The sequence below is a fragment of the Antechinus flavipes genome, chromosome 3 (genome assembly GCF_016432865.1).
Source record: "Antechinus flavipes isolate AdamAnt ecotype Samford, QLD, Australia chromosome 3, AdamAnt_v2, whole genome shotgun sequence".
Taxonomy (NCBI): domain Eukaryota; kingdom Metazoa; phylum Chordata; class Mammalia; order Dasyuromorphia; family Dasyuridae; genus Antechinus; species Antechinus flavipes.
Genome location: NC_067400.1, coordinates 431,346,918 through 431,374,598, shown reverse-complemented (window position 1 = coordinate 431,374,598; position 27,681 = coordinate 431,346,918). Strand labels below are relative to the sequence as shown.

Sequence of the window (27,681 nt, the reverse complement as noted above, 5' to 3'; positions counted from 1 at the left end):
TGAAACAGATCTATGTGCCTCCTTCCCAGTGGAATTAGATTAAATATCTTAACTTTTTCTGATACGCCACTGTCAATTTATTCTCATTCTTCTTCTAATAAGTACTGACTTACAATGACTTAGTGGAGTACATTATAATGTCTCTAGGAAAATCAAGCCAAACTCTAAACTACTTCAATAACATGCCCGGCCCTATAGAGGTCAGCATGAGAATGGGATATTATACAGGTCATATACAGGCAAGGTAACATGCCGAATAACATGGCGCTTTAAGCATCAGATAACAAAATCTATACTTGTACTTTACCTTTGACATGGCGACCATTGTCTGTATTCAGCATTGTAAGAATAAAGAAAAGGAGAGAAAGATAAAAAGGAGACTAAAAGCTGCATTTTGTTTTCAGTATTACCATTGTAAAACATATAAAAAATCCAGAATGCAATAGACTAGAATTGATTGGAATTAGCACAAATTTCTATTCTTCAATCATGCAAAAGGACAATTAATTTAAATTAAATTCATCTGATATTGTAAAATTTTCATTTTAGAGAGCATTCATCTGACTTTATTTTTTCAAAGAAGTCTGATTATGCTAATATGGAGAATGGCTTCCTCAATTGGCAATAGTTTCATTGCAAAAATATTAATCCAGTTATGTGCTAAATTCCAATGTTTCCTGAAACAGCACTTAAAATATATGTAGGAAGAAAGATTATATAGTACTATATTCTTCAAACTAATATTTATTTTTGGCAGCTATACTTTGTAATTAAATGCTTTGAAAACATTTGTCAAATATGGATATACCCATTTCACTCCATATTTGTGTCCATTCATACTGAATTATTCATACTTTAAGGAAATTGCATAGTTCCAATATACTTTAGTAAATGGACTGATGTCAAGTGTTTAATAGGCATTATGTTAATATTAAGGACATATAAAATACTAAGCTATATCAAAATATTTGTCCTTTTTGATTGCTTAATACATTTGATATCTTAATAGTGACTAAGTTCCCACTGTGTCCTAGATGCTCAATTCAGTGTATCAAGACAAGATACATATGGAAAGATTTCAGGCAGCTTTCAAACAGAGAAAATCTTGCACTGATATTGTAACTGTATTTTGCCTGTGTCATTAAATTACACTTGAAATAATTATTTATTTCAATATTAGCAAAATATAGCCAAGATTTTAAAAAATATCAACATTTTGGCAACATCTATATTACTACTAAGCATGTGTAAAACATTGAGATAGATTCTAATTGTTTCAATTCACAAAATTAAAACAATTTCAATAGGAAATGTTCAATTTATTGAATTGTAAAACTAAATATGTCCTTGTACTTCAATGTACAAATGGAATTGAGATATAGCTGCCAACTCTTTTCCTCTCTTTTTGGACCATAAATTGCAAATACATAGAACAGTTAATGGAGGGTGAGTATATGAGTTACAGAGGATGACCACTTCCATTTGAACTATGTTTACTCGAGCTGCTGGTGTATATTTAGCTTTCTATTCTGAAACTGTTTTAAATTATTTGCAAATCATTTATTTTCCCAAACCATTTTGTCACTCTAAAAAGGAGTGAAGAGATGAAAATACCTCACATATAAGCAGAGAAGTTTGGCAAAATTAGTTATCAAAAGTGAAAATCAACTGTACTAGGAGATTCAACATTTTCTACAATTATATTAAAAGGATAAAACATTGATCCACAAAGAAGTCAGTAAAATTTTTTCTATTTCTCTTAGAAATGAAACAGTTTTTAAAAGATTTCAAAGAACATAGTCTTATGAAGGTTGGTCAATCTTATTTTAATCTACTTAGGAGTAGCTACAAATGCTCAATAGTACAAGAGCAGAATAAAATATATTCTTTTTTAAAAAAAATCATTCCATAGCTACAGTAGTGATGACAAAAGAAAGACTCTTGCAAGTGAAAGATGCACTTTTAGGGAATGATTGGGAAGTTCTGGAAGGGAAAAGAGAGGGGAAGAAAAGGGAGGCATGAAAACAAATGGACTATTAGATCTGCTAAATCTGTCTTCAAACAGTGGTAATTACCAGCTTATGCAGAGACACATATAAAATATTAAATAAGTTATTTAAAAAATTTAATCATGTCAATAACTTAACATTAATAGGAACCCCTGCAAATCAAATAAAAATTAGGCTTTAATCAAAATTTTTTAAAAAGTCTGCGGCTATGCAGTGCACTGCTATTGGGAAAAATTGTTTCTAACACTGGGATTCTAGGCTATTTATCTGATTGTTTTTGTTTATTTTGGTCACTTCATTTGATAAAGTGGCAAATTAATCCCTGGTTCTGTGATTGACTTGTAAAGGTTTAATGTGCTAAAGTTTCCAGTTTGTGTATTAACCATGATCTTTTCTTCCTCTTTCACTATTTTATAACTGAGAAGAGTAGTTTCAATGCAGCAAGTATAGCTACTATCTTTTTCTGCAAATCTGCCTTCCCTTGATTCCTGTGTTGTTGAATTTTCTTTACTTCTTATCCTTTGACTAAGAGTCCCATCTCCTCTGATTTCTCTGTTTTCACCAATCTTTTCAAACTTTTACAATTGTTAACCCAGATTTCTTATAAGCCTTTTGCTCTTAAACCGGTACTCCTTGAATCTAATTCACTTAAATGATTTTAATAAAGATTTCAAATGTTGTTTTGCAGATAATTTTTCAAATGGACATGAGTAACTTCAGTTACTCATTTTTTTCCCCCTCTCCAGGATTAGATTTCTAGTTTCTTGGACTTCTTTATATAAATATCTCACTAAAACTCCAAATGTATCTTCTCAAAAACGCTGCAATGATCAATTTTTCCCCTGACCAACATACTTTTCTAATTTCTCTATTACTCAACACCTGTACTCTAAGTAGTACCTCCTCTCCTAAACCTAGGCTTGATTTTGAAACTGATGTCATTTTGGAATCTTCTCTGTCTTCCCCACCCCCACCTGCAATTTATCTCTAAATTTCATTTATTCCTTATAAACTGCACAGCTCCATTTCCCTTTACCTTTCTAATTATTCTCACATAGGTTCCTTTGTCTATCATGTCTGGTTTGCTTTAATACCTTGCTAGATGATCAAACTATCTACAATTATTTGAAAAGAGAGATGTTAGAATAATCTGCCTTCTCTATTCTTTCCAATGTCATTCCCTTGATCAAACAAACCTAAGTTCATCAGCCTAGTATTTATGACTCTAGATCACTCTGAATTAGTGAAGAATTTGAATTTCAAACTATTAAGTTTGAGTTTTCCTAATTATGTTACTAAGTTAATTATCAGAATCAGCCATGTTGCTATTTCTAGAAGAGGTACTATGTAGCTTGCTTTAATTAATATAAAATAATCTTATTTTAACTAATGTAGTAAGTGTATGTAAATGGACAATAATAAAATGGTTTTAGCAGTATTTTAACAAGAATTTAATTATTAAGTATAGTATGTTACTTGCTTACTAATTCTTTTTTAAATCCATTAGTGCAAGTTTTGTCTACATAAGAATTATCATAAAATATTACTTCATTGAATTGGGGTTAAATTAGCTTTTACATTGTTAATTTGAACTTTGGTAAGTTTTTGTTGTTCTTTTGTGGCTATTTGCTCTTATCTATTTGAATTTTTTTCTGATTTTCCAATTATATTATAAGATACTTGGGGGAGAGAGTTGCTGAAGGAAGGGTTGGTTGATTTTTTATTTTTATATCCTCATACAGTAATTAATACAATATCCTGGACCTTAGGAAATATTTCTGTCTGGTCCACATTAACGCTTTTGAAAAAAGATAGAATGTGTCAATAATTTAAAAAATTCATTTTGAAAATACATTTTATCCTACTATGAAATACAGCATAAGTTTTATGGCAGAAGAGTTGATAGGATTGATGTATTTGGGTCATTATGTTATTACAAACCCAGAATTTTGTAATTTGATTAAAGTGTATTAATTGTTTATCATGTACAAAGTGCTGTATTAGATGCCAAGAATATAAAGATGAAAAATGACTCAATTTCTATCATTAAGGGGATTATAAACTAATATGGGAAATATGGTATATATACCATATTCAGAAGGTAAACTAAGAAAGAGTAAAAGAAGAGTTTAAAATAAAGTGTTTCAGAAACATTTGTGGAGGAAGAGATCACTTTTACCCAGGGGTCTGCAGGTTAGTTATCAGGAAGTTTCCTGTAGAGGAAATAACCTAACATGAATTTTCACGGAAGAAATGGATTTAAATTTTAGGGAATGCATTATAGGTATAGAAGGTGACTTTTCTTTTTTCATGGTTTCATCTACTTGATTAGTTCATGGCCCTCTGTATTTACTATTTCTTGTAGAAATAGTTGTTTAATAGAATGTCTGTATTGATACCAAATATCTCTGACCTCTTTCTTTCCACACAGGATATACAATCATTTGCTAAGTGTAATAAAATGAATGATACTGTGCATCACAGTGTTTATCACCTAAAATATCTTGTAATGAACATAAATTAATTAACACCATATGAGGTAGGTAGAATGCTTCTAGTAGTATCAGGAAAATAAAAGCACAGAAGTCATTTTATCACAGTAGAAAGCAGTTATAGTTATGAAAATGCCTTAACACTTTCAAATCTCTTTAACTTTTGTCAAAGTTTCCCCTCCTAGCCCAAGATTTCAACTTAAAATGAACCATAAGAAGGAAATAATATCATGGAATATATCAAAATATACTTATTTTTTCCTGAACATACCTTCACTTGCATGTCGGTCCCTAAAAACATTCTTGGGATGGACACTGAATCCTTCTATATCATGCACTGATGATGCCCTTCGTATACTACAAATACTTTCTTTTGATCTGGAATGTGTCAATTGGGAACTTGACTGCAGCATGTCAGGGTAGAGTCGGTCCCATTGCCGTTTGGGAGAGGAATGATCAAGTGGTCCTGATATATTAACTAAAGGAGAACATTTGCTGGGTTGTATCAGTGCTTTTGTGTCATCTGCTTCAGAGGGGCTGCAGCTTTCTTTTGTAGGGGATTTAAAGTGCTTCATGGCCACTGAGTCATCACTGTGCTTAGACGAGTCAATTACTACCACGTCTGGATCTTCTTGTGGTAAGGATTGCTTTCGGTATGTCAGGAGCCTCAGACCAGGCAACTTGAACCCAAAAAGTTTGCCTACAGGTAAATGCAAAAAAGAAAGGAACAGAACAGAAAAGAAATTCATTGTAAGTTGTTAAAAAAACCACAAACAAACCAAAATATTTCTTTTGCATGTATTTTAGCAAAAAATAGTAAATGAGAATTAGTCATATATATCCATAAGAACAAGATGCATTATCTATTAATGAGCTGCTTGGGGGCTCAGTAGATAGAGTGCCAAGTATGGAGTCACAAAGGCTCATTTTGTTGAGTTTAAATCTTACCTCAGATACTTAATAGCTGTGGGACTAAGGGTAAGTCATTTAACCTTGTTTGCCTCAGTTTCCTCATCTGTAAAATGATCTGGAGAAGGAAATGGCAAACCACTTCAGGATCTTTGACAAAAAACAAAAAAACAAAAAAACAAAAAAGGGCCACAAAGAATTGGACAGTATTGAAAAACAACCAAACAAAACAAATACCTGAGCTATAACTCACTGCTGAAGTATTCTATGAGAATGACAAGAAATATAACTATTCCATGTAAGAGGTAAAAGAATACATATTTTTTTAATATCAGAATTTTCTAGTCACATGAAAGCAAACTATTATTTTTACTATATTAAAACATGCTATATTATTTAAAATGTATACACACATCAATTTTTTATTCTGTATTTACTATAGGCTTTAATGAACTACATGGAGAGGAGAATATTGTAAAAAGTACAGATAAAGGCATAGACAGAGGAATGAACGTGCTGGGAGAAATAGTAAGGAGATAAACCTGATGGAAGTACTGGGGTTGTTGGGGACTACTGGGCAAGGTTTATCTAGTGCATTGGGTCACTATCCCTGTCACTACTTGTGGAATATCTACAAAGGTTTTGGACCTCTTTTTGATATATTTTTTATTGTTAGAGCTGGAGCTTGACTGGAAGTGTAGGATAACTATGGAATAAGATGAGATGCTCATAAGTTATTCAACAGTTCCCATCTATGTTTTTATGGTCCTATAAACATTCAATGCCCATATTTGCCTGAGTGCCTATATGGGAGTTGGTAAACTTGTCTTTTTTTGGAGGGGGACATAGACATGCTTAATTAAATTTTATTTTTGTAACTTTTTTCTTTAAAGCCAGGTGAGAACATTAATCCAAAATATTTCTGACTGCACCCCATGGTCAAGACCCCAGAATCTAATACTGGATATACAATGACTCTTGGAAGTGGATATCAATAATTACTTATTAATAACTATTGGTTAAGAAAATTGATAACAAAAAGGCATCATAAATTAATATTTTTAAATGAATTTATATTTTGTTAATTACAGCAGGACTAATATGTGGTGCCCCATGGTGGTAGTGAATATTTAGTACTGACCTTAGAGTCAGGAAAACCTGGTTTAAATCCTTCTTTTGAGATATACTAGCTACACTATCCAGGCATAAATTATTTATCATTTAAATTCTCTTTGTAGTTCTTTAACACTTAAATAGATACTAATTGTGTTATACTGCTGTGCTTCACCTGGTTCAAGTTATTTCATTTATGCATGATATCCCCAACTATGCTATTATTACTTGAGGTAGAAGCTACATCAACTTTTTTATTTTTTCATTTTTCAAATGTTCTGTGGAATCTAATCTTATGTTGTTTTGGAGTCAATGGATGCTCTGTAAGCATATATTGAATTAGTACAAGATTAAATTTGCTGAGAGCCCATGCAACTCAGTATGTACTCAATTTACATTAGAAAGAACAGATCTTTTCATTTATTCTGATACCGTTTACTTTGAGAAAATTACCTTTCAGGATTGTGAAATTTTTGTGCAAATTTCCCAAGATTAGAAATTAACTCATTTACTAACATATGATATGTAAGTCCAGATAGGTTGTCCAAATGTATAGATGTGGCTTGTGTATGGCCCAGAGAGATATAGCTTCTGACATCTAGCCTGCCTCTTCATAGAAGAGGATAGCTGAGGGCGGTGTTTATACTGCCTGGATGCTAGCTGAAGTAGAAGGGACAGGTAGCCTAAGGAGCACAGATTGGCCAGAGTCTCTTTACTTTTATCTCCTAAAGGATATTGGAGTCGATTTATATGTATTTGCCGTCTTCATGTCTCTGTTCTATGGGTTCAGGTCTGAATTTAGAAGAGAAGCTACTTTTCTTATTATTCTTAAGGGACAAAGTAGATTTTAACTTCTACTTACCAGCTCATTTGCTATCTATAAAACACTGATTACACAAAAGATCATCAAAAATAGACTATCAAGTAAACCTATTTATCCAACCAAAACTCCAAGTAGAAATTGAAGAAGTCCTATTGATTAGAATATGGCAGAAATTATACTGTTTGGCGAGAGACAAGAAAATATCTCAGTTTAAACCAAGAGAGAGGGTCCAATTTCACCCAAGGAAGTTCATGCTAGCAGTTTCTCTAGAGATAAACTAGAAATCAAAGATATGTTGATATGACTGTTGATTCTCCTAAGGGGTTTCTGAAACGATGCATCTCTTTCTTTTTTTTATTTTTAATTAAAGCTTTTATTTTTAAAACATATACATGGATAATTTTTCAACATTGACTTTTTTTAAATTTTAATATCTTTTTATTGATAGAACGCATGCCAGGGTAATTTTTTACAGCATTATCCCTTGCATTCATTTCTGTTCCGATTTTTCCCCTCCCTCCCTCCACCCCTTCCCCCAGATGGCAAGCAGTCCTTTACATGTTGAATAGGTTACAGTATATCCTGGATACAATATATTTGTGCAGAACTGGACAGTTTTCTTGTTGTACAGGGAGAATTGAATTCAGAAGGTATAAATAACCCGGGAAGAAAAACAAAAATGCAAGCAGTTTATATTCATTTCCCAGTGTTCTTTCTCTGGGTGTAGCTGCTTCTGTCCATCTTTGATCAATTAAGGCTCTCTTTATCGAAGAGATCCACTTCCATCAGAATACATCCTCAAACAGTATCATTGTTGAGGTATATAATGATCTCCTGGTTCTGCTCATTTCACTCAGCATCAGTTCATGTAAGTCTTGCCAGTCCTCTCTGTATTCATCCTGCTAGTCATTCCTTACAGAACAATAATATTCCATAACATTCATATACCACAATTTACTCAACCATTCTCTAATTGATGGACATCCTTTCATTTTCCAGCTTCTAGCCACTACAAACAGGGCTGCCACAAACATTTTGGATGCATCTCTTTCAAAAAATAAAAACAAAAACAAAATTCTGGGCCCAATAAAAAAAAACCCCTTTAAATATTGCACTATGATGAAGCATTGCATCCCTCAGCATTTTCTCTGCCATTTGGGAATCACATGTCTCTTCATACTATCATACTCTTCATACCAGCTAGGTAGTGCAGTGGCCCTGGAGATCCTATCTACCTGTGTAATTCTGAACAAATTATATAACCCTGTTTGCCTCAGTTCCTGTCCTATGAAATGAACTATAGAAGGAAATGTCTAACCACTTCAGTATCTCTGCCAAGAAAACCCCAAATAGGATCATGAAGAGTTAATTGTACATGACTGAAAATGACTGAACATCTCTTGTACCCAGCAGGAAGCAAAGGGATGATCTTCTCCCACCTGCTTGGGTAGGAACCTGATTACAAAAAATTCATTGTTCCCTTAGGACTGATGATGAAATGGGTCTGGTAACATCTATATCATAGATCATATACTCGTTCTAAACCAAATTTTTCCTTCCATTATTGCTTTTCTTTTTTTTTTCCTCCTGAGACGGTAGGTTATTCCTGCTCTGATTGAAGATATGGCCTTGGAGTGTTTTGAAACAGAGTACATTTCAGTGAGGTTCCTGTACAATAGGCAATTTGGAATAATAACTCTTTTAAGTAGGCAATTTTATTTTTCTAATCAAATACTACACTTTCATTCCTAACCTTATTTGAGACTTGATAGCTAACAGTGTTGGGCATGGTTGAAATAGAATGTATCTATTTTTATTAAAAAAAAAACAAAAAAAAGTCAAAGGACCCTACCCCCACCCAATCAAGTATATTTACTAATAAGCCATCCATAAATAGGATATAGACAATAGCCGGAGGAGCCCATTTCCAATCTGTATAAACAAGATTAAACAGTAGCATATTATGAAATCTGTTTAGGAAAGTGCTTTTACATATTTCTCCTAACAAATTACATATACTTTAGTCAATTGCCCACAGTTAAAACTTAGTGAACTGCAGCAAAATCATTTGATGAGTTTTTTTTTAAATGCAGATGAAATTGAGTTCTAAAGCAGTTTATAGATCATTTCAGCAAACTTATTACTACATGCCCGTGGTCAGATGCCTGCTTTTATTCATTTGTCATCGAATACATTATACCCCTTTTAAAAGGCATTCAAAACATTTCTTTGAATTAACTGCTTTACAGGGTTCTTAGCCTGCTCCCCTAGTTTAGTCATATTTATGATATTACAGATGGGCTTTTCTGCATCACTGAGCTAATATGACTATGTTAGATGGCATTACTGATTTAGCTGTCTAATTCAGTTCATCTGGAAAGAATACACAGTGAGAATTTTGCTCATTGCTAGCCCTTTTAGGCATGAAATAGAAAACATAAATGAGTATTGTCTTGTTATTCCTTTAAAGTTAAATGGTAAGAAGTAGTGACAAGATAGGTCCTTATATCTCAGAATGGTTTTTTTCTTAAGACCACATATAAAGCATAGAATCATCCCTATTTGGAATACTATGATCAGCACAGCTTTTATTTAAGTATTCAGATTAAGGAAAAAAGAAAATGATCATTTATTAGGCATCTATTATGTAAGAGGCATTGTGTTAAACAGTTTGCAAACATAATCACCTTTGATTTTCATAACCCTCCTGAAAGGTAGGTTTCATAATTATCTTCATTTATAGTTGAGGAAACAGAGACAGACAGAATTAAGTGACTTATCTGGATTCACATAGCTAGTTAGTATTTGGGGTTGGATTTGAATGCAAGCCCAGTCCTTGATCTATCTGGCCCTGTCATTGAATCTGTTGCTGTTCACTTGTTTTCAGGTGTGCTAGACATTTTTGTGACCCCATTTGGGGTTTCCTTGGCAAAGACACTAGAGTGGTTTTCCATTTCTTTTTCCAGTCCATTATATAGATGAAGAACCTAAGGTAAACAGTGTTAAGTGGCTTTCCCAGACTCATAGAATTAGTGTCTGAGCCCAGATTTAAACTCAGAAAGATGAGTCTTCCTGACTCTAGTCTGGTGCTCTAGACACTGTGCCACCATTGAATCTGTAAAGAGAGCAAAAATAGAATTTGGATATTATATGTTTCCACCTTTTTCATGTTAAAAACACTTGCTAGACAACAATATTTTTCAATCATACTATTTTTCTCACATCAGATATACAGGTATTATGGCAAATGGTGTCATTCTTTGAAATTTAGGTACTGATCTATAGAGCCGTTGTGCTGATCTCCTTGTTGTATGCTATGAAACCTGGACAGTATATCAGCATGTCAGGAAACTGAATCACTTCCTTTTGAATTGTTTTAAAAAGATTCTCAAGATCATTTGTCAGTATAAGATACCAGACACTGAGTTCCTCTTTTGAATTAAACTTCTTTTTTTTTTAATTTAAATTTTATTTAATAATAACTTTGTATTGACAAAATCCATGCCAGGGTAATTTTTTACAACATTATCCCTTGCACTGGCTTATGTTTCGTTTTTTCCCCTCCCTCCCTCTACCCCCCCCCCCCCAAGATGGCAAGCAGTCCTATATATGTTAAGTATGTTGCAGTATATCCTAGATATAATACATATTTGCAGAACTGAACAGTTCTCCTGTTGCATAGGGAGAATTGGATTCAGAAGGTAAAAATAACTCGGGAAGAAAATCAAAAATGCAAATAGTTCACATTCGTTTCCCAGTGTTCCTTCTCTGGGTGTAGCTGTCTCTGTCCATCATTTATCCATTGAAACTCAGTTAGGTCTCTGTCATAGAAATCCACTTCCATCAGAATACATCCTCATACAATATCGTTGTCGAAGTGTATAATGATCTCCTGGTTCTGCTCATCTCACTTAGCATCAGTCCATGTAGGTCTCTCCAAGCCTCTCTGTTGAATTAAACTTCTAAGCATTCAAACTCTACTGTAGAGAATACAACTTTGTTGGGCTGGCCACAATGTTTGAATGCCAAATGTACACTTGCCCAAAAGTTTATTTCATGGAGAACTCATACAAGGCAAGTGCTTATGTAGTGATCAGAAAAAAAAGCAATACAAGGACACTGTTAAGGTTATTTTCAAGAACTTTAGAATTGATTGCATGATATGGGAACATTGGCACAGGACCACCCAGTATGGTATGTCCTCATCAGAGAAACTGCTGTGCTCTATGACCAAAACAATTGAATTAGCCTCAAGAAAACACGAGATGCATAAAAATAAAAATAGGCATAAAAGCTGCCCCAAATGTTCATATGGACTATTTGTGCCGGACCTGTGGCAGAGCATTCTGAGCTTGTATTGGTCTGATCAGCCAGACTCGGACACAGTGTAACTTGACTTTAATCTAACATGATGATATCATTTTGGTCTTTAAGAACAAAAGACATCAACCAATCACTACTATTATTTCCTCAAGGTATGAAGTACTTACAACTTGCATCTTTGCATAGCCACATGTTCCTCAATTTTAGCCTTTTTTTATTCTGCCTTCATAAGATTATAGCCTCATTACTGTAAGGGTCTTTGAAGCCATCTAAGTAAAATATTTTTTATTTTGCACAGGAGAACTCTGAAGTCAAGACTCAGTAAGTGATTTGTTTGTAGTAGTATGTTGCAGAAAACTCTTTTCCTATAAATCTTAAGAATCCTGTCCCTCTAATTTCTTTTTTGAAGGGGACAAACAATAAACCCCGCTATGTACACAAGAAGAGTTGGGGCATAAGGAAAGACATAGATTCATAAATTCATAGATAGGCTTTATTTTCCAATTTTCCATCTGGTTCAACACTCCCTCATTTTGAGGATGAGGAAACTGATGCCTAGAGATATGGAGGGCCACATGATCACCAGTTGAATCTGAGCCATGTTCCTTTGACACTAAAATCAATGCTCTTTTTTAATTAAAGCTTTTTTATTTTCAAAACATATGCCTGGATAATTTTTGAACATTGATCTTTGCAAAACCTTGTTTTCCAAATTTCCCTCTCTTCTCCTTACTTCCTCTCCTAGATCGCAAGTAATCCAATATATATTAAACATGTTAAAATATATGTTAAATCCAATATATGTATACATATTTATACAATGTTGCACAAGAAAAATCAGATCAAAAAGAAAAAATTAAGAAAAAACAAAATGCAAACAAACAGCAACAAAAAGAGTGAAAATGCTATGTTGTGATCCACACTAAGTTCCCACAGTCCTCTTTCTGGGTGTAGATGACTCTCTTCATCACAAGATCATTGGAACTGACTTCAGTCATCTCATTCTTGAAAAGAGCCATGTCTATCAGAATTGAGCATAATATTGCTGTTGCCATGGACAATGATCTCCTGGCTCTGATCATTTCACTCAGCATCAGTTCATGTAAGTCTCTCCAGGCCTCTCTGAAATCATCCTGCTGGTCATTTCTTATAGAACAATAATATTCTATAACATTCACATACCATAACTTATTCAGCCATTTCTCCAACTGATGGGTATCCACTCAGCTTCCAGATCCTTGCTACTACAAAAAAAGGCTGTCTTGAACATTTTTGTACATGTGGGTCCTTTCCCCCTTTTTAAGATCTCTTTGGGAAACAGACCCAATAAGAAACACTGCTGGATCAAAGAGTATGCACAGTTTGATAACTTGTTAAGCATAGTTCCAAATTGCTCTCCAGAATGGCTGGATCCATTCCTAATTCCACCAACAATGTATTAGTGTCCCAGTTTTCTCACATATGATTTAGAGCATCTTTTCATATGGCTAGAAATGGTTTCAATTTCTTGATCTGAAAATTGTCTGTTCATATCCTTTGACTATTTATCAGTTGGAGAATGGCTTGAATTCTTATAAATTTCAGTCAATTTTTTATATATTTTAGAAATGAGGCCTTTATCAGAACCCTTAAAGGTAAATATTTTTCTAGGTAATGCTCTTTTCACTGTACCAAGATGAAGTCATATAGCAAACTAAGGATGAAGTCCAAAGCATTCCTAAAATTTCATGATTTTTAAGCCAATGCTTTTGCTTCTAAGACTATGTGCTGCTGTTGTTGCTTAGCTCAGCAATAAAGCATTGACCCTCATATTATTATTATGTCACATTGTCTTATAGATGTACAACCCAAGAGCTGGTGATGATATTTCTGGTGCTCATTAAAATTAAAATTTAAATAAAAATAAAAATGTAAATAATCACAAGAGCCTATCTGCTATGGTAATAGGGCTTTAGAGAATATTTTTACTAATTACTTGCCCAAACTATATAATCTCAGCTAAGTGTTTTGCTCTGATTTCAATAGGTAGGTTTTTAAAGGTTAGTAAAGTTAAATGTTTGGATCTCTGGCTACATGAAATCAAACAAAACCTCCAAAGCAGAACATTCCACCCCCAAAAAATTTATGTGCAAGATTTCAGGTTGAATTTGCATTATTGTTGTTTTCTCTATAATTTTATTATATTTAGATAATCAAAAAAATAACAAATTAAGGCCTCATGTATAAACTTTGCTTATTCCTAAGGAATAGATTTTTTTTATTATATGTTTTATTTTATTTTATTTTATAATAACTTTATATTAACAGAATCCAAGCCAGGGTAATTAGGAATAGATTCTTATACTAAAATTCTAGCCATCTGCTTGAGAGAGCCTCTTCAAGCTGTTTCTAGCACACCTATGTCTTTGTATTCATCATAGCTCTACTGCTCATTTCTAAGCAAGTGAGCACAGAACCATGATTTTGCCAGGCCTCAGTTGGGATTCTTTTCTATAAAATTACCAGGAGCCATCCAAATGGAATGAATACCAATGCTGGGTTCTATTTCTGGCTTCACTGATAACTATTGGTGTATCCTTGGAAAAGCTGTAATTATTTATGATTATGATTATATGGTTGTGAGACTAGGTTATCTCTGGATGTCTATGGTTAATTTACATCAAGTTCAGAAATAGTGGAAAGAAACCAATTTATCCATTGAGAGATATTTATTAAGCACTTACTATGTTCCAGGCTCTTTCCTAAGCAGGTTTAATGACAGGATAATTGTTTATTTTCTTCCTCATTCTGTTGATTATATTCATCTTGAAAACATATATATTGTCAAGGTCTTTAGAAAAGGAATGGTACTTGGATGCGTAGATTATGACCAAACAGTTACTCAAATCATTACAAAAACTTATCTCCTTTCCTCATCTCATTCTACTTTCTTCAGGCTGCTACCATGGATGCCATAAGAGTAACAAAATTTGGGCTTTGTCTAAGAAGGAGTAAGGAAAAGTTTTTTTTCCAAACATGGAATTTCTAGAAACATATGGGTTAATATATGTTAGTATGCATTAACAATCACCTTGTACTTCATCTTACTTGTTGACACTGTGCATAGTAAAAGCATAGCCTGGAATTTTAGAGATGAAAGGGATCTCAGAAGTCATTTGATCCAACTATTTCCCTTTCCTCCTAAAAAGAATTGCATTTACAAAATTCCAATAATTGGCTATCTTGTCTATATTTGAAGACCTGTAATGAAGGGCACCCTACTACTTTTTCAAGGCAGTTCCATTACACTTTTGTATAGATAAAACATGAAATAAGAACTTAATAATTGGTATAGTAGATAAAGTGTTGAATTTGGAGTCAGAAAGATCTGAGTTCAAATCTACCTAAGACATTTATTAGCAATGTAATGTTGGGAAAGTCATTTAACCATATTTGGTTTTAGTTTCCTGATGAAGAAAATGGGGATATAGCACCTACACATTAAAGTTGTGAAAAGAAAATAAATTAATGCATGCTAAAATACTTTGTGAGTTTCAAAGTATTATATAAATGTTAACTATTATTATAAACAAATAAAAATAAGAATAATATCCATATTTTCTAATTGTTCAAGGTTATCTTATAAAGATTGATGATGATGATGATGATGATGATGATAATTATAGCTAAAATTTTAATAATGGTTACTATATGCCAGGCACAATGCTAGGAATCTTACAATTATTATCTCATTAAATCCTTACAACAACCCTGAGAGGAGGTACTATTATTATCTTAATTTTGCAAACTAGGGAATTGAGGCAAACAGAGTCACATAGCATTAAACTCATATCTTCCTGACTCCAGGTTCAGCATTCTATCCATTATGCCACCTAGAAGTCTGTAGCTAGTGACCACCGAATTTATGATTCTAATTTGCATTCTACAGGGATATTTTTGGCTATGCTACCTACTTAGCTGTATAAATGGCAGTTCTTAGACTAAGATTCTTAAACTTCTTTAGGCAGTTTCATGGTAGACACTCACCCAGAACTCAGAAAAAGCAATTGATTTTTTTCTTTATTGTGGATCTAGACACCAAACTAAGCCTTATGAATACCTATCTAATTGTCTATTTGTCTTTCTGCATCATCTGATGAAGATAGAGCTTGGGACATTGATTGTTCTGGACTAATGGGAAGCCTGTACTTTCTTTTTTAAGTATAGGGTATGATTATGGTTGGTGAACCAATAAATACCAACCCTTCTTATGCATTGGGCTATTACATATCTTAGGATCCAGGACGATCCTAAAGACACATTTACACAGGGGTGTGCACACTAACATTTAAAAATTGGTTCTCCCTATTGAAAAAATGTGCAACAAATATTTTTGAATTTGATCTAAATTATTAATCTTTTTCTTCATTACTTTCTAAAGTCTGGGCTATTAAAAACAACAACAAATCAAGCGCCCTGATTTGTAGTGTTTGCTGATTTTCAAAAATGCTCACATTGAAAATTTAACAATTTGTTTATGAGAGCCCCTTTGAGCTAGCTGTAATATACCCCTAGCCCTAATCTTCTTTCTGTCCTTTATTCTCCTGTGCAACAATCTATTTGTAGACACATTAGTTGTAGTTTCTTATAAGCTTACTGAGTTCTCTCAAATGTCAGCTGATCATCTATCTATGATTAATCCATAAACATAATATTTGAGCAAAAGAATTAAGGACAAGTAATAAAAGTCAAATTAGAATTAAAACTCAAAAGATATCATCCTGCCATGAATATCTTCTTTTCCTGAGGATAATATGTGATACTTTTCTTCCTGAAAAGTATCATGACTCCTGTTTCCATGTCAAATTCAATTTTTTACAAAAAACAAAACATGATGGTGGTAAACATTAATTACATGGCAAAACCTTTAATTAAATCTCATCTAAATAATGGATTGTTTCTAAAGTAATGTCCTCTGGGTGGTTAAAAACTCTTCATTAACACTGCAGCTCTTCATCTTTGAATTAAAGAATAACTTTCAGCTCCAGTGGAGAACACTAAAAATATTATGAACACGCTTTCTTTATACTTTTTGTACAGAAAAATCCCTTTTTACCAAATGTGTATGAAACTTTACATTTGAAATAATAATATAGATAATTTAGTTCAAAAATATACTTTAGAAATATTCATATAATTGAGCTTATTAATAACATTAACCATATTATTATTATTATCAGTATTAACTTTTAGCCAGCTAATTGCTACAATTTCAGTTCTACTTACCATTTAGAAAATAGGCTTCAGTTGCATATTTTAGAATGATTGACCAATTAAACACTTATTAAGTACTTACTATGTGTCAGACACTGTCCTAAGCACTGGGGATACAAAGTGAAAAATGACTGATCTCAAGGAACTTATATTCTACTGGGGAAATAACACTTTCACATATAAATGTATTCAAAATGTATGTATAGCAATTGTAAAATAATTCTTTGGGTGGGGAGACAATAGTGGCTGGGAAAGAATCAGAAAGGCCTCAATTAGAAGAAGACATTTAAACTGAGTTTTGAAGGAAGAAGGAAGGGATTTTCTGCAGAAGATAATAATTATTTTAGAAGATAAAAAAATAGAAAGTTTCACCTGGATTCAATGAAATGGTGACTATGGTAAGGAATATTGATTGCTTTTAGAGAATGAGTAATTACACTACAAGCTTAGAGCACTTTAATTTATATCTGGTTATTTAGCTTAAATAAAAATTATTCCTCTGGAAATGTCTAAGAATAAGAAATTAGAAGATACAGTTTTTAATGACATATAATGTTAAATTTTTGCCTTATGTTTTTCATAGTTTTAACTCATTGTCTCCACTTGAATTGTTTATCTCTGGCCTGAAGAGATCAGAAAGAGAAAGGCAGATGGGGTAGATGGGGGTGGAGAAAGAGAGAGAGAGAGAGAAAGTGAGAGAGAGAGAGAGAGAGAGAGAGAGAGAGAGAGAGAGAGAGAGAGAGAGAGAGAGAGAAAGAGAGAGAGAGAAAGAGAGAGAGAGAGTTTGATAGAGTAATTTCTGATAATGCTATTTGAGACCTGTTGTGTGTGACTGAGCCCAAATGGGGTCCTTGTTAGTAGGACTTTATACCTACAGGAAACTAGTCATATCATTCTGTCAATTATATGGTAATTTTTATAACCATTAGCTGATATGATAACTGAATTGGCCACCAGAAGTCTCCTTTCTTGAGCTACCACTTCAAATTTTCCATTTGTGACCTCTTTTTGCTCAAGAAACTTTTATATAACCCCAGGTATATAGGTGTATCAAATAGATGTACAAATCAAACATTTACTAATAATAAATCATAAAATAACTTATTTTAAAATAATTCTTTTATATTATATATATAATTTTACCATTTGTTAAAGGTGAAAATAAATTTGCATACTAATGAGATATATGTGCTTGTTTGTTTTTCTATAAAGATTGAAATCTTTAGGAGAGCTAGGTGGAGCAGTGGATAGACCACCAGTCTTGAAGTCAGGACGACCTGAGTTCAAGTCTGGTCTCAGATACTTAACACTTCCTAGCTGTGTGACCCTGGGCAAGTCACTTAACCCAATTGCCTCAGGGAAAAAAAGAACTAAATCTTAGTGGTATATTTGGTACATTTTACTGTTGCTAAATTTTCCATGGCCCCTACATTCAGTTATGTGACTTCATATGGGATTATAACCTAAAGTTTAAGAAGCTTTGCTTTAGAAGATATTTTAGAGGGATAGCTTAAGCATTTGCACTATTTCCTCAAACCATCAGAGAGTGCTAAGTATGCAAATCTTTAGACCACCAATGCTGGGATGAACCTATGAAACCAAATTCATGCTTGGTATAGCACACATACATTCATCCATGACATATATACATAGGCATCTATACACATGTATATATCTACACACATTTGTATGTGCATATACACACCAAAAAAATTCATAGAGTTTGGGTTAAAAATTTCTGATATAAAACAGGGCTTCTTATGATTTTCCCATTTGTGATTCCTTTTTTATACAAGAAATTTTTATCCATTTTTGGTTATATAGACATATTAAATAGGTATACAAATCAAACATTTATTAATAAGTTAATTTCACAACCTTCACATTCAGTTATGTGACACCCACATAGGGTCATGATCCACAGTTAAAAGGAAAGTAGAAAAGACAATAAGAGACATTCATGTCTTGTCTCAGGAACATAGAGACTAAATAAGGAAAAACAACTAGTTCGAATTTACCAGATAAATGGGATTCATTATAACTAAAAATCTCAGCAGCTCCAGATTTCTTTTTTCTTTATGGCATTTGGTCATAGAATGACTTTGCTCTAACATTAGAAGCTCTCCTAGCTGGGTTAAATTCCCCCTGAAGTCTCCCTGTTCTCATGCTACCATGGCTTCTGGGCAATGAATAAACTGATGTCAGTACCTCTCCATTTGATCCCTGATTCCCCTGACTGCTCATGCCTCTTTTTTCCTGAGTCCAAAGGGCAAAATCAGAGGAAAAAAGACATGAAATGAAAAGAAGGGACAGCAATCCACAAAGCAGATCCCTTTCCCCAAGACCTCAGATGGTGGAGAAAGGGTTAATCTCTAAATTCTATGATATAAATGATCATGCAAAAAACTAATAATCTGTTTGAGTAAGATGATTAGAAATTTCTATGATGTTCAATCCATAATCAATCTCTTTAGATTCAGAAGAAGCAGATCATTGGACTATATGATATTTCATTAAATAATGAAACATTACACTCAACTAATTGGATAATGTGAATAAATAGGGAAACTAGATCTCTGATTACATTGGTAGAAGAACACCCTGTGATTACTTCTTTTACCAGCACAACTTAGAACCTTCTTAAAAAATTATAGTTTTATAGAGCTAGAACACCAAGAAATGAAGTGACTTGCCCAGAGTCATAGGGTTATAATGTGTCAAAGGTGGCATTTGAACCCAGATTTTCCTCACTCCAAGCCTGGCTCTTTATTCTCTGTGCCATGTTCCCTCTATTTATTTAATGGGATTTTGTTTGTAGTTCAGGTGTGAAAAAAAAAAAAAGAAAAAAGAAAGTGATAAATTTAGGGTGGCTAGTGACATTGTAGATAGACTACCAGGGGTTCAATTCTGGCCTCAGGCACTTAGTATCTCTGTGAAGCTGGGCAAGTAGCTTAACTCCATTCGCCTCAATTTCTTCATCTCTAAAATCAACTGGAAAAGAAAATGGAAAACTAGTCTAATATTTTTGCCAAGAAAACCCTAAACGGGGTTACAAAGAGTTGAGCACAACTGCGACCATTGAGCAATAGCAACATCATAAAATTAGATAGCTAGGTGGCACAGAAGATAGTGTTTGGACCTGGTATCAAGAAAACTTTAGCTTAAGCCCTGCCTCAGACACACACTAGGGTGTGTGGGCAATTCATATTTAAGTTGTTTGCTTCAAATTTTCTTAATTGTGAAGTACCTACCTCCAGAGTTGTGAGGATCAAATGAGGGATTTGTCAAGAACTTAATACATGACTAGTACATAGAAAGTTTTATATAAATTCCAGTTATTATTATTATTCTTAATGTAAAATTATTTTTCCTCTGAAAACTAAGCCAGTGATGGAGATTGTACTCCCCTATTAGAAAATGTAAGCAATGTCTATCCTATTCTTGTGAATTCAGGCACTCATTATGTTGATTAAATTGGTTTAAACAAATAATTGCCTTTAATTAACAAGAGAGATGTAATTATGGCCCAATTAAATTGTTAATAACTGTCCTCTGCTTAGGGGTATAGACTCAAATTGAGTCTTTTGGGATAGTTCAAAGAAAAACACAGGGAAAATAGGATCATATATAATAACTTTGCTTCTATGTTTATATTTAAGACAAATTATTTTAGTTGATTTAATTCCATCAAACTCTAGATCTTGACCAAATGATGGCCTATTTATGTATTTGTTAGTTTGAGGTCTCTCTAGTATAAAACACAAGCTAAAACCTATTTGAGATTGTAAAACCATTTCTCTTTACTTTTTAAGGTAGTTCTTCTTAAAGCCAGCAGTTAACTTTATAATTATAAATACAAATGGAAGTATTTTATATTTTTCCCTCAAATTTTTTAATGAACAAATATCTATTTTCTTTTCCTCCCATATCTTCCTCCTCATTGAAAAGAAGAATTTGAAACTCTTTTTAATGAATAAATATTAAAAATTCTTACATTGCTATGTAAAAAACACATTTCTAGCCTTCAGTCTGAGCCCAGTGCTTTTTTCTTAGGAAGTAGATTGCATGTTTTATCATGAGTCTTCTGGAACTATAATTTATTTTTACAATGTTACTATCATTGTATAGATTGCTTTTCTAGTTACTTTTTACAACAGTTCATACTAATCATCTCAGGTCTATCTAAAATCATCCCATTCATCATTTCTTTCTATTTTCTTATTTAAAACTTAAATATAAAATAAACAACAACAATAACAACAACAACAACAATAATAACAACATGGCCATATGCAGACCAGAACACAAGAGGATTCAAAATATAAAGCAATCAGGTTCAATTTCAAGAAAGCATGTATAATAAATACTGCCCATTGCATTCAGATTTGGCCATCAATTTTTATAGTAGAATAGAATTCTAGTACAATAACATGCCATAACATATTCAGCCATTCCCCAGTTTATGGACAATCCCTTAAGTTCTAGTTCTTTGGCTGTAAATATTTTTTGTATATATAGATATTTTCCCCTCTTCTTCTGATCTCTTTATGATATAGACCTGGTAGTGGTATCACAGAATCAAAAGGTATGCAGTTTAGTAAATTTTGGAGTATTAAATTGCTCTCCAGAGTGTCTGGATTAATTTACAATTCAACTTCATGTGCCTGTTTTCCTATAGCCTTTTCAACATTTGACATTTTTCTTTTTAGTCATCTTTGCCAATTTGATGATGGTGATGATGATAGGTAGTGTTTATATGTATAATCCTTTAATACTTGTGAAGTGCTTTTCAAATATTTTCTCATTTGATTCTCACAACAATCCTGGGAATTAGATGTTATTATTATCCCATATTATAGTTGAGGAAAATGAGGCAAATAGTGACTTGTCCATGGTCACATTGCAAATAAGTGTCCAAAGCTGAATTTAAATTCAGTTTTTCCTGAGTTCAAGTTCAAGGCTCCATTCACAGCATCATTCATCTATTTGTGATGGGTGTGATGCAGAATCTCAGTTTGCTTTAATATGAATCTTCCTTATGTTAGAAAAGTATGATATTCTTATACTATGTAGGTTTTGGTTATTCTGATCTATTTCTGGATCCCATTTATAACTCATATAAGGTGTTATATTATGATGAAGTGAAGTCCTACTTTTCTTGCCTTATATCATTGTATTATGATATTCTAATCTATTTTTCCTCATCCAGAAAAACCAAGAGCTTATGCTAGAGTGAATCTACCAATTTGCCTATGATTCCATTTGAATGGTGAAGATACATTACAAAAATAAATGAATTAACAAAATAAATAAAGTTATATTTTTGAAAAGGACTTGTATTTTAGTAAACAAAACAACATGAAGGAGAAATAAAATGGTATTGGAGGTGACCAAACATAATTTGTCTCCATTTTAGTCTTCTATTTGATATGAAATAAAGATGAAAAGGAAGAGCTATCAGCCATTTCTCTAGTATAACAGGATAGTCAAGGGAAATTTTGAATAAATGTAAGCTTCAATCATATTATGATTGAAGGATGTAATCAGAGGCAATGCACTGCTTGTAAATAATAGGGCTTTTATATAATGCTCTGGAAATTGTTATCTCCACATTTGTACTCACTTCTAGCTACTCCTTTACGAAATGTGTGTCCCTGATCAGAATGACAGCTGAAGTATAAGGAAACCTTTTTTGTTCACAAACTAAAGAAAGGAACCTTTATCAAATCTGAAGCCACATAGGCAAAAGATTTTATATTTTTAGCGCTATTTAATTATAACAGAAATGCACAGAAACCAGGCTTTCTATCCTGGAAGACTGCTGTGTAGATTATGCCCCATTCAGAGGTTGAAGTTCCAAGTTTCCATGTCATACTAGGTCTGAAATTAGTACTTTACTAACTAGGAGGCATTTTTCCAAAAGTTGATGGACTGCGCAAGAAGACTGCTCCAGGGGGAGGAGATGAGGATTTTAAAAGAAGAAAACCTCTCTTCCTGACAGCACATGCTGTGCCAAACCAGTAGCTGGCATTACCAGGGCTTTCCTCTGGGGAATCTCACTGGAATGGCTGGATTTGTCTGGGGAGTTTATTACAGTTAAGGAAGGGAAAATAACAAATGAATTAAGGGGGCAAGTTTGGGCTTCAGCACATTTTTCCTTGGTGACTTAATACATTTTCCAAACAATGTCACTTGGAGGATTGATGAGTTAGAGAATGTGATAGACATCAGCCCCAAGTGTGGCATTGTTCAGATGTGAAACAGTCAAAATATTGGAAACCAAGCACATTAGTACATGTGGTCCAAGGCTTTAATAGGCCATTAAGCTGTCGCTTAGATATAACTAAGTGAATGCCTTAGACTAAACTAATATTTCTATTATTGAAAGGTTGATTTCAAGACCTTGCACTTACTCTTAAAAAAGGGCCTTTTGGGACCAGAGTTGCTTTTTATATTTGCAATTTCAAGTTAGACATTTTCATATATAACACAATTTTCTTCTTTAATATATTTAAATGCAAAAGTTGGGATAATACAATTAAGTGAAGAACTTTGCATCTAAATACAGAAAACCTGGGGCCAGTTCTGTCATTTACAGCCTGCTTGAATTGGGCAGTTTAAGCAATCTTTAAGACTCCTTTTCAAAGGAAGGAATTATGACCAAAGAAGTACAGAACATTATGAAAGGCAAAATGGACAACTTTGATTACATTAAATTAAAACGTTTGTGCACAAACAAAACCAATAGAACCAAAATAAAAAAAAAGAGAAGTACAAAACTGGGAAAAAGTCTTTATAGCCAATTTTTCTGATAAAGACCTCATTTCTAAAATTTATAAAGAACTGTGTCAAATTTATAAGAATACAAATCATTCCCCAATTAATACATGGTCAAAGGATATGAACAATTTTCAGATGATGAAATTAAAGCCATCCTGTAGTCATATAAAAATGCTCTAAATCACTATTGATTTAAGTGCAAACTAAAACAACTCTAAATACCATTTCATACCTCCCAGATTGATTAAAATGAAGGGAAAAGATAACAATACATGTTGGAGGGAATGTGGGAAAACTGGGATATTAATGCATTGTTGGTGGAGTTGTGAATGGATCTAACTATTCTGGAGAGCACTTTGGAACTATGCCCAGAGTTATAAAATTACATACCCTTTGACCCAGCAGAGCCATTACTGGGTCTGTATTTCAAGGAAATCATAAAGGAGTAAAAAGGACCCACACATGCAAAAATGTTTGTAGGCTCTCTTTTTATGGTAGCAAAGAACTGGAAAATGAATAGATGCCCATCAATTGGAGAATGGTTGAACCAGTTGTGGTATATGAAGATAATGGGATATTATTGTTTTATAAAAATGATGAACAAGCTGCTTTTAGAAAGTCCTGGAAAGATTTACATGAACTGGATGCTGAGTGAAACAAGCAGAATCAGAAATACATTGTACACAATAACACCAAGAATGTGATGATCAGCTATGAAAGACTTGGTTCTTCTCAGTGGTTCAACGATCCAAAGCAGTCCTAACAGACTTTGGACAGGAGATGCCATCTGCAACCAGAAAAATAACTATGGAGATTGAATGTAAATCAACACATGTTATGTTCACTTCTTTTTTTTTTCTGTTTTTTAAATCTCTCTCATGGTTTTTCCCTTTTGTTCTGATTTTTCTCTTCCAGCATGATTCATAAAGTAATATGTTTTGAAAAAAATTTTTTTTCTTAAAAAGATCCCTTTTTCACATAATCCTATGAACTGAAAATTGAAAAGTGAACATCAAATGAAGTTTCTTTTACATTTCCTTTTCTGACACATCCCAGAAAATTCTTCTTCCTGGAAATACACTCTGGAACTAACACTTTGAAAATATTCTCTCCCTGTGTGGTCTCTTGCTCTGATGGGATAAACCTCCTTTGAGTGAAAAATCATTTTTTCTTCTCTAAACTGTATTGCAGTGAATATTGGACTTCTTCAAAGCAGGGAATGCCTTTTTTATGCTTATATTTGTCTTCCCAGAGTAGGCACAGTCCCTAGTCTATAGAAAACATTTACTAAATGTCTGTTGACTGAATGAAAAAATATAATACTGAGGTATTTACAGTTTTGAGCAATGAAGTGACGTAATAAATATCATTGTTTGACCTGGAATCAGAATGACTAATTTTTCTGAATTCAAATCTAGTCTCAGACACTTATTAACTCTGTGGCCCTGGGCAACTTGCTTAAATTAACTTTGTTTGTCTCCGTTTCCTTATCTGTAAAATGAGTTGGTGAAGAAAATGGCAAATCATTCCAGTATCTTTATCAAGTTAACACCAAATGGGGTCACTAAAAGATGAATGTGACTGAAAAGGACTGACATTGAAAAATTTTCAAATGTCTCTTTTATTTTTGACACCTGTAGTTGGGCACCAGAGTCAAGAAATCCTTCATTATGTAGTCATTCAGTTTTTTTTAAACTGATGTTAACAGGCATCAAAAGCAAAATACAAATTAAGATCCACACAATCCTTGAACCAGTAATTTTTGCCATCTTTTACTTAAGTACTACTCTAATACTTCACTGTAGTATATGGAGGTGACCTATGCACCTTTAAAATTATCTTATTTTTATTGATATCTTTTATTTTTTATATCATATTCATTTTTTACTATATTCCTTTTCTTCCCCTCTGTTACTTCTTGCAGCAAATGTTAACAGTAGCAACAAAGATTTACAAAAAACAAGAAGTTCAACAAAAGTAATCAACTCATAATACATTTGACAGTATAAACAGTATAAAATATGTTTTTCAGTTCTCCTTTGGGGCCAAGCTTTGCACTGACTCTTGAAGGCTTTCGCAGTGAAGTGAAAATTTTGGTAGATCCTATAAAGAACTCAAGCTTTGTAGTGTGTAGCCTAGTACCTTTTTCTTTCCACTTAGATCTTCCTTTTATGTGTAGTCTTCCCCATTTGAATGTAAACTTCTTGAAGGTGTTTCTTATTGATTGTATTTTTATACCAAAATCTTAGCACAGTTCGTGACACATTTTACATACTTAATAAATTCTTTTTAATTGATTAAGTGATTGAAGACAGTCTGAACATTATTTGATCTATCTAGCTAAATTTTAGAAAGATACATTTCCAAGAGATTGCTCATGATTATTTTTGATATGGTAATTGATCCAGACAGTATGCTAGTCTTCATTAGAAGAGAGCATAACTACCCTGATGAAATTCCATGTTTTTAAGGTTCTTTTCCCCTTTTACATCATTTTCTCCATCCCAATCCAGTATAAAGTTTTTTGATAGCAGAGATTATTTCATTTTTATCTTTTTACCCCAGTACTAAGCACCTTTTGTTTTTATTTTTGAGGAAATAGATGCTTGATAAATGTTAGTTGAATTTGGAGCGATTTCTATCCACATGAAATATGGTATCTGCCTTTGATCTTTGATGCGTAGTAGAGTTTTAGACCTGATTAATCTCATTTGGCTATTTAGTATGGGTATACTCATCAAACCTTCAATTTCTTTGGTAGAGGGAACTCCCAGATAAAGAAACTTCCTTGACAAGTTTGAGGCTAGTTTACTTATTTGCACAGTATAAAATTTTAGAGTGGTTCCCGAGTGTTTAGAGAGTTAGTGATTGGTACAAAGTCATTTAGGCAGGAAGTTTCAGAGGTGAGACTTGAATCCAGCTTGGGGTCAGTTCTATACCTAGAAGGTCATGCTGCATTTCATTTAAATATTTTCCTTGATCAAATTACTCATTCAACAACTCTAGTTCAGTTTGAACTATCCAAACATGTATTAAAATGAAATAGATTTGCAAACTGAAAGAAAATCTTATTCTTTCAAGTGTTAAATATAAAAACAGCCATATCCTGGATCAGTGTCTCTAAAAGTTTTTTTTTTTTTTTTTTGGCAGACTGGTGAAGTCCATAGAGCCCGTCTCAGAAGAATGTTCGCTTTTTAATTTTTTTCAAAACCCAATGGAAAAAAAATGCTAAAATGCAGTTAAAGATTTGTAAAAATAAAGATATATTGTTTGTCTTCCAGTTTGTTCAGTCATTTTCTGACTCTTCATGACCCCCTTTGGAGTTTTCTTGGCAAAGATAAGAATGATTTTCTGTGTTCTTCTTCAGCTCTTTTTCCCAGTGAGGAAACTGAGGCACAGTCATTAAATGTCTGAGGCTAGATTTGAACTCAGGTCTTCCTGACTCCATATCCAGTTCTCTATTCACTGAGTCATCTAACTGCCCCAGTTTAAAGACTTCTGTGCTAGTGGTTTCATAAGAAATTCTGTTCCTTCACAAGTTAAAACATAATTTGAAGTTTTACCAGAGATGACAAAGAATAGAACAGACAAACAATGGTAATATTAAGAGTATTGTTTTTCCTCAAACTTACGATTTACAGGTTTTATTGGTAATATTGGATTGAACCTCTCTGGGGAGGCAGCATTCTCTTCATCAGTCACATATTCAAAATTGATGATGAACATCATAGCCACTCCCTCTTGATTTTTCACTGGAATTATGTGGGTATTACAAATGAAGGTTGATCCTAAGGAGAAGAAAAGACAAATTTTAAGTCCCTAAATACTTAGAACTTCAAAGTCATAAGAAATCTCTGTAGATTTTTCTTTCTTAGATAATTACCCCAAACAGAAAAATATTATACAATGTATGCAATTTACCATTAATCTGAATTTCATTTAATAGCATTGTACAAGTGTATATCTGGATAAAAACATT

At 33.1% G+C, this 27,681-nt stretch overlaps 1 protein-coding gene across 1 annotated transcript in view; it reads right to left on the bottom strand.

Annotated features, from left to right (window-relative positions):
* Nucleotides 1–27,681, bottom strand: part of KCNH7 (potassium voltage-gated channel subfamily H member 7) — a 623,506-nt gene that overhangs the window by 188,015 nt on the left and 407,810 nt on the right. Inside the window, exons 3-5 of the mRNA XM_051986258.1 lie at nucleotides 27,335–27,490; nucleotides 4,773–5,201; nucleotides 308–328 (exon numbers count right to left, since the gene is read on the bottom strand). Of these exons, the coding sequence (XP_051842218.1) occupies nucleotides 308–328; nucleotides 4,773–5,201; nucleotides 27,335–27,490 (606 nt within the window). The remainder of the gene's footprint in view (nucleotides 1–307; nucleotides 329–4,772; nucleotides 5,202–27,334; nucleotides 27,491–27,681) is intronic.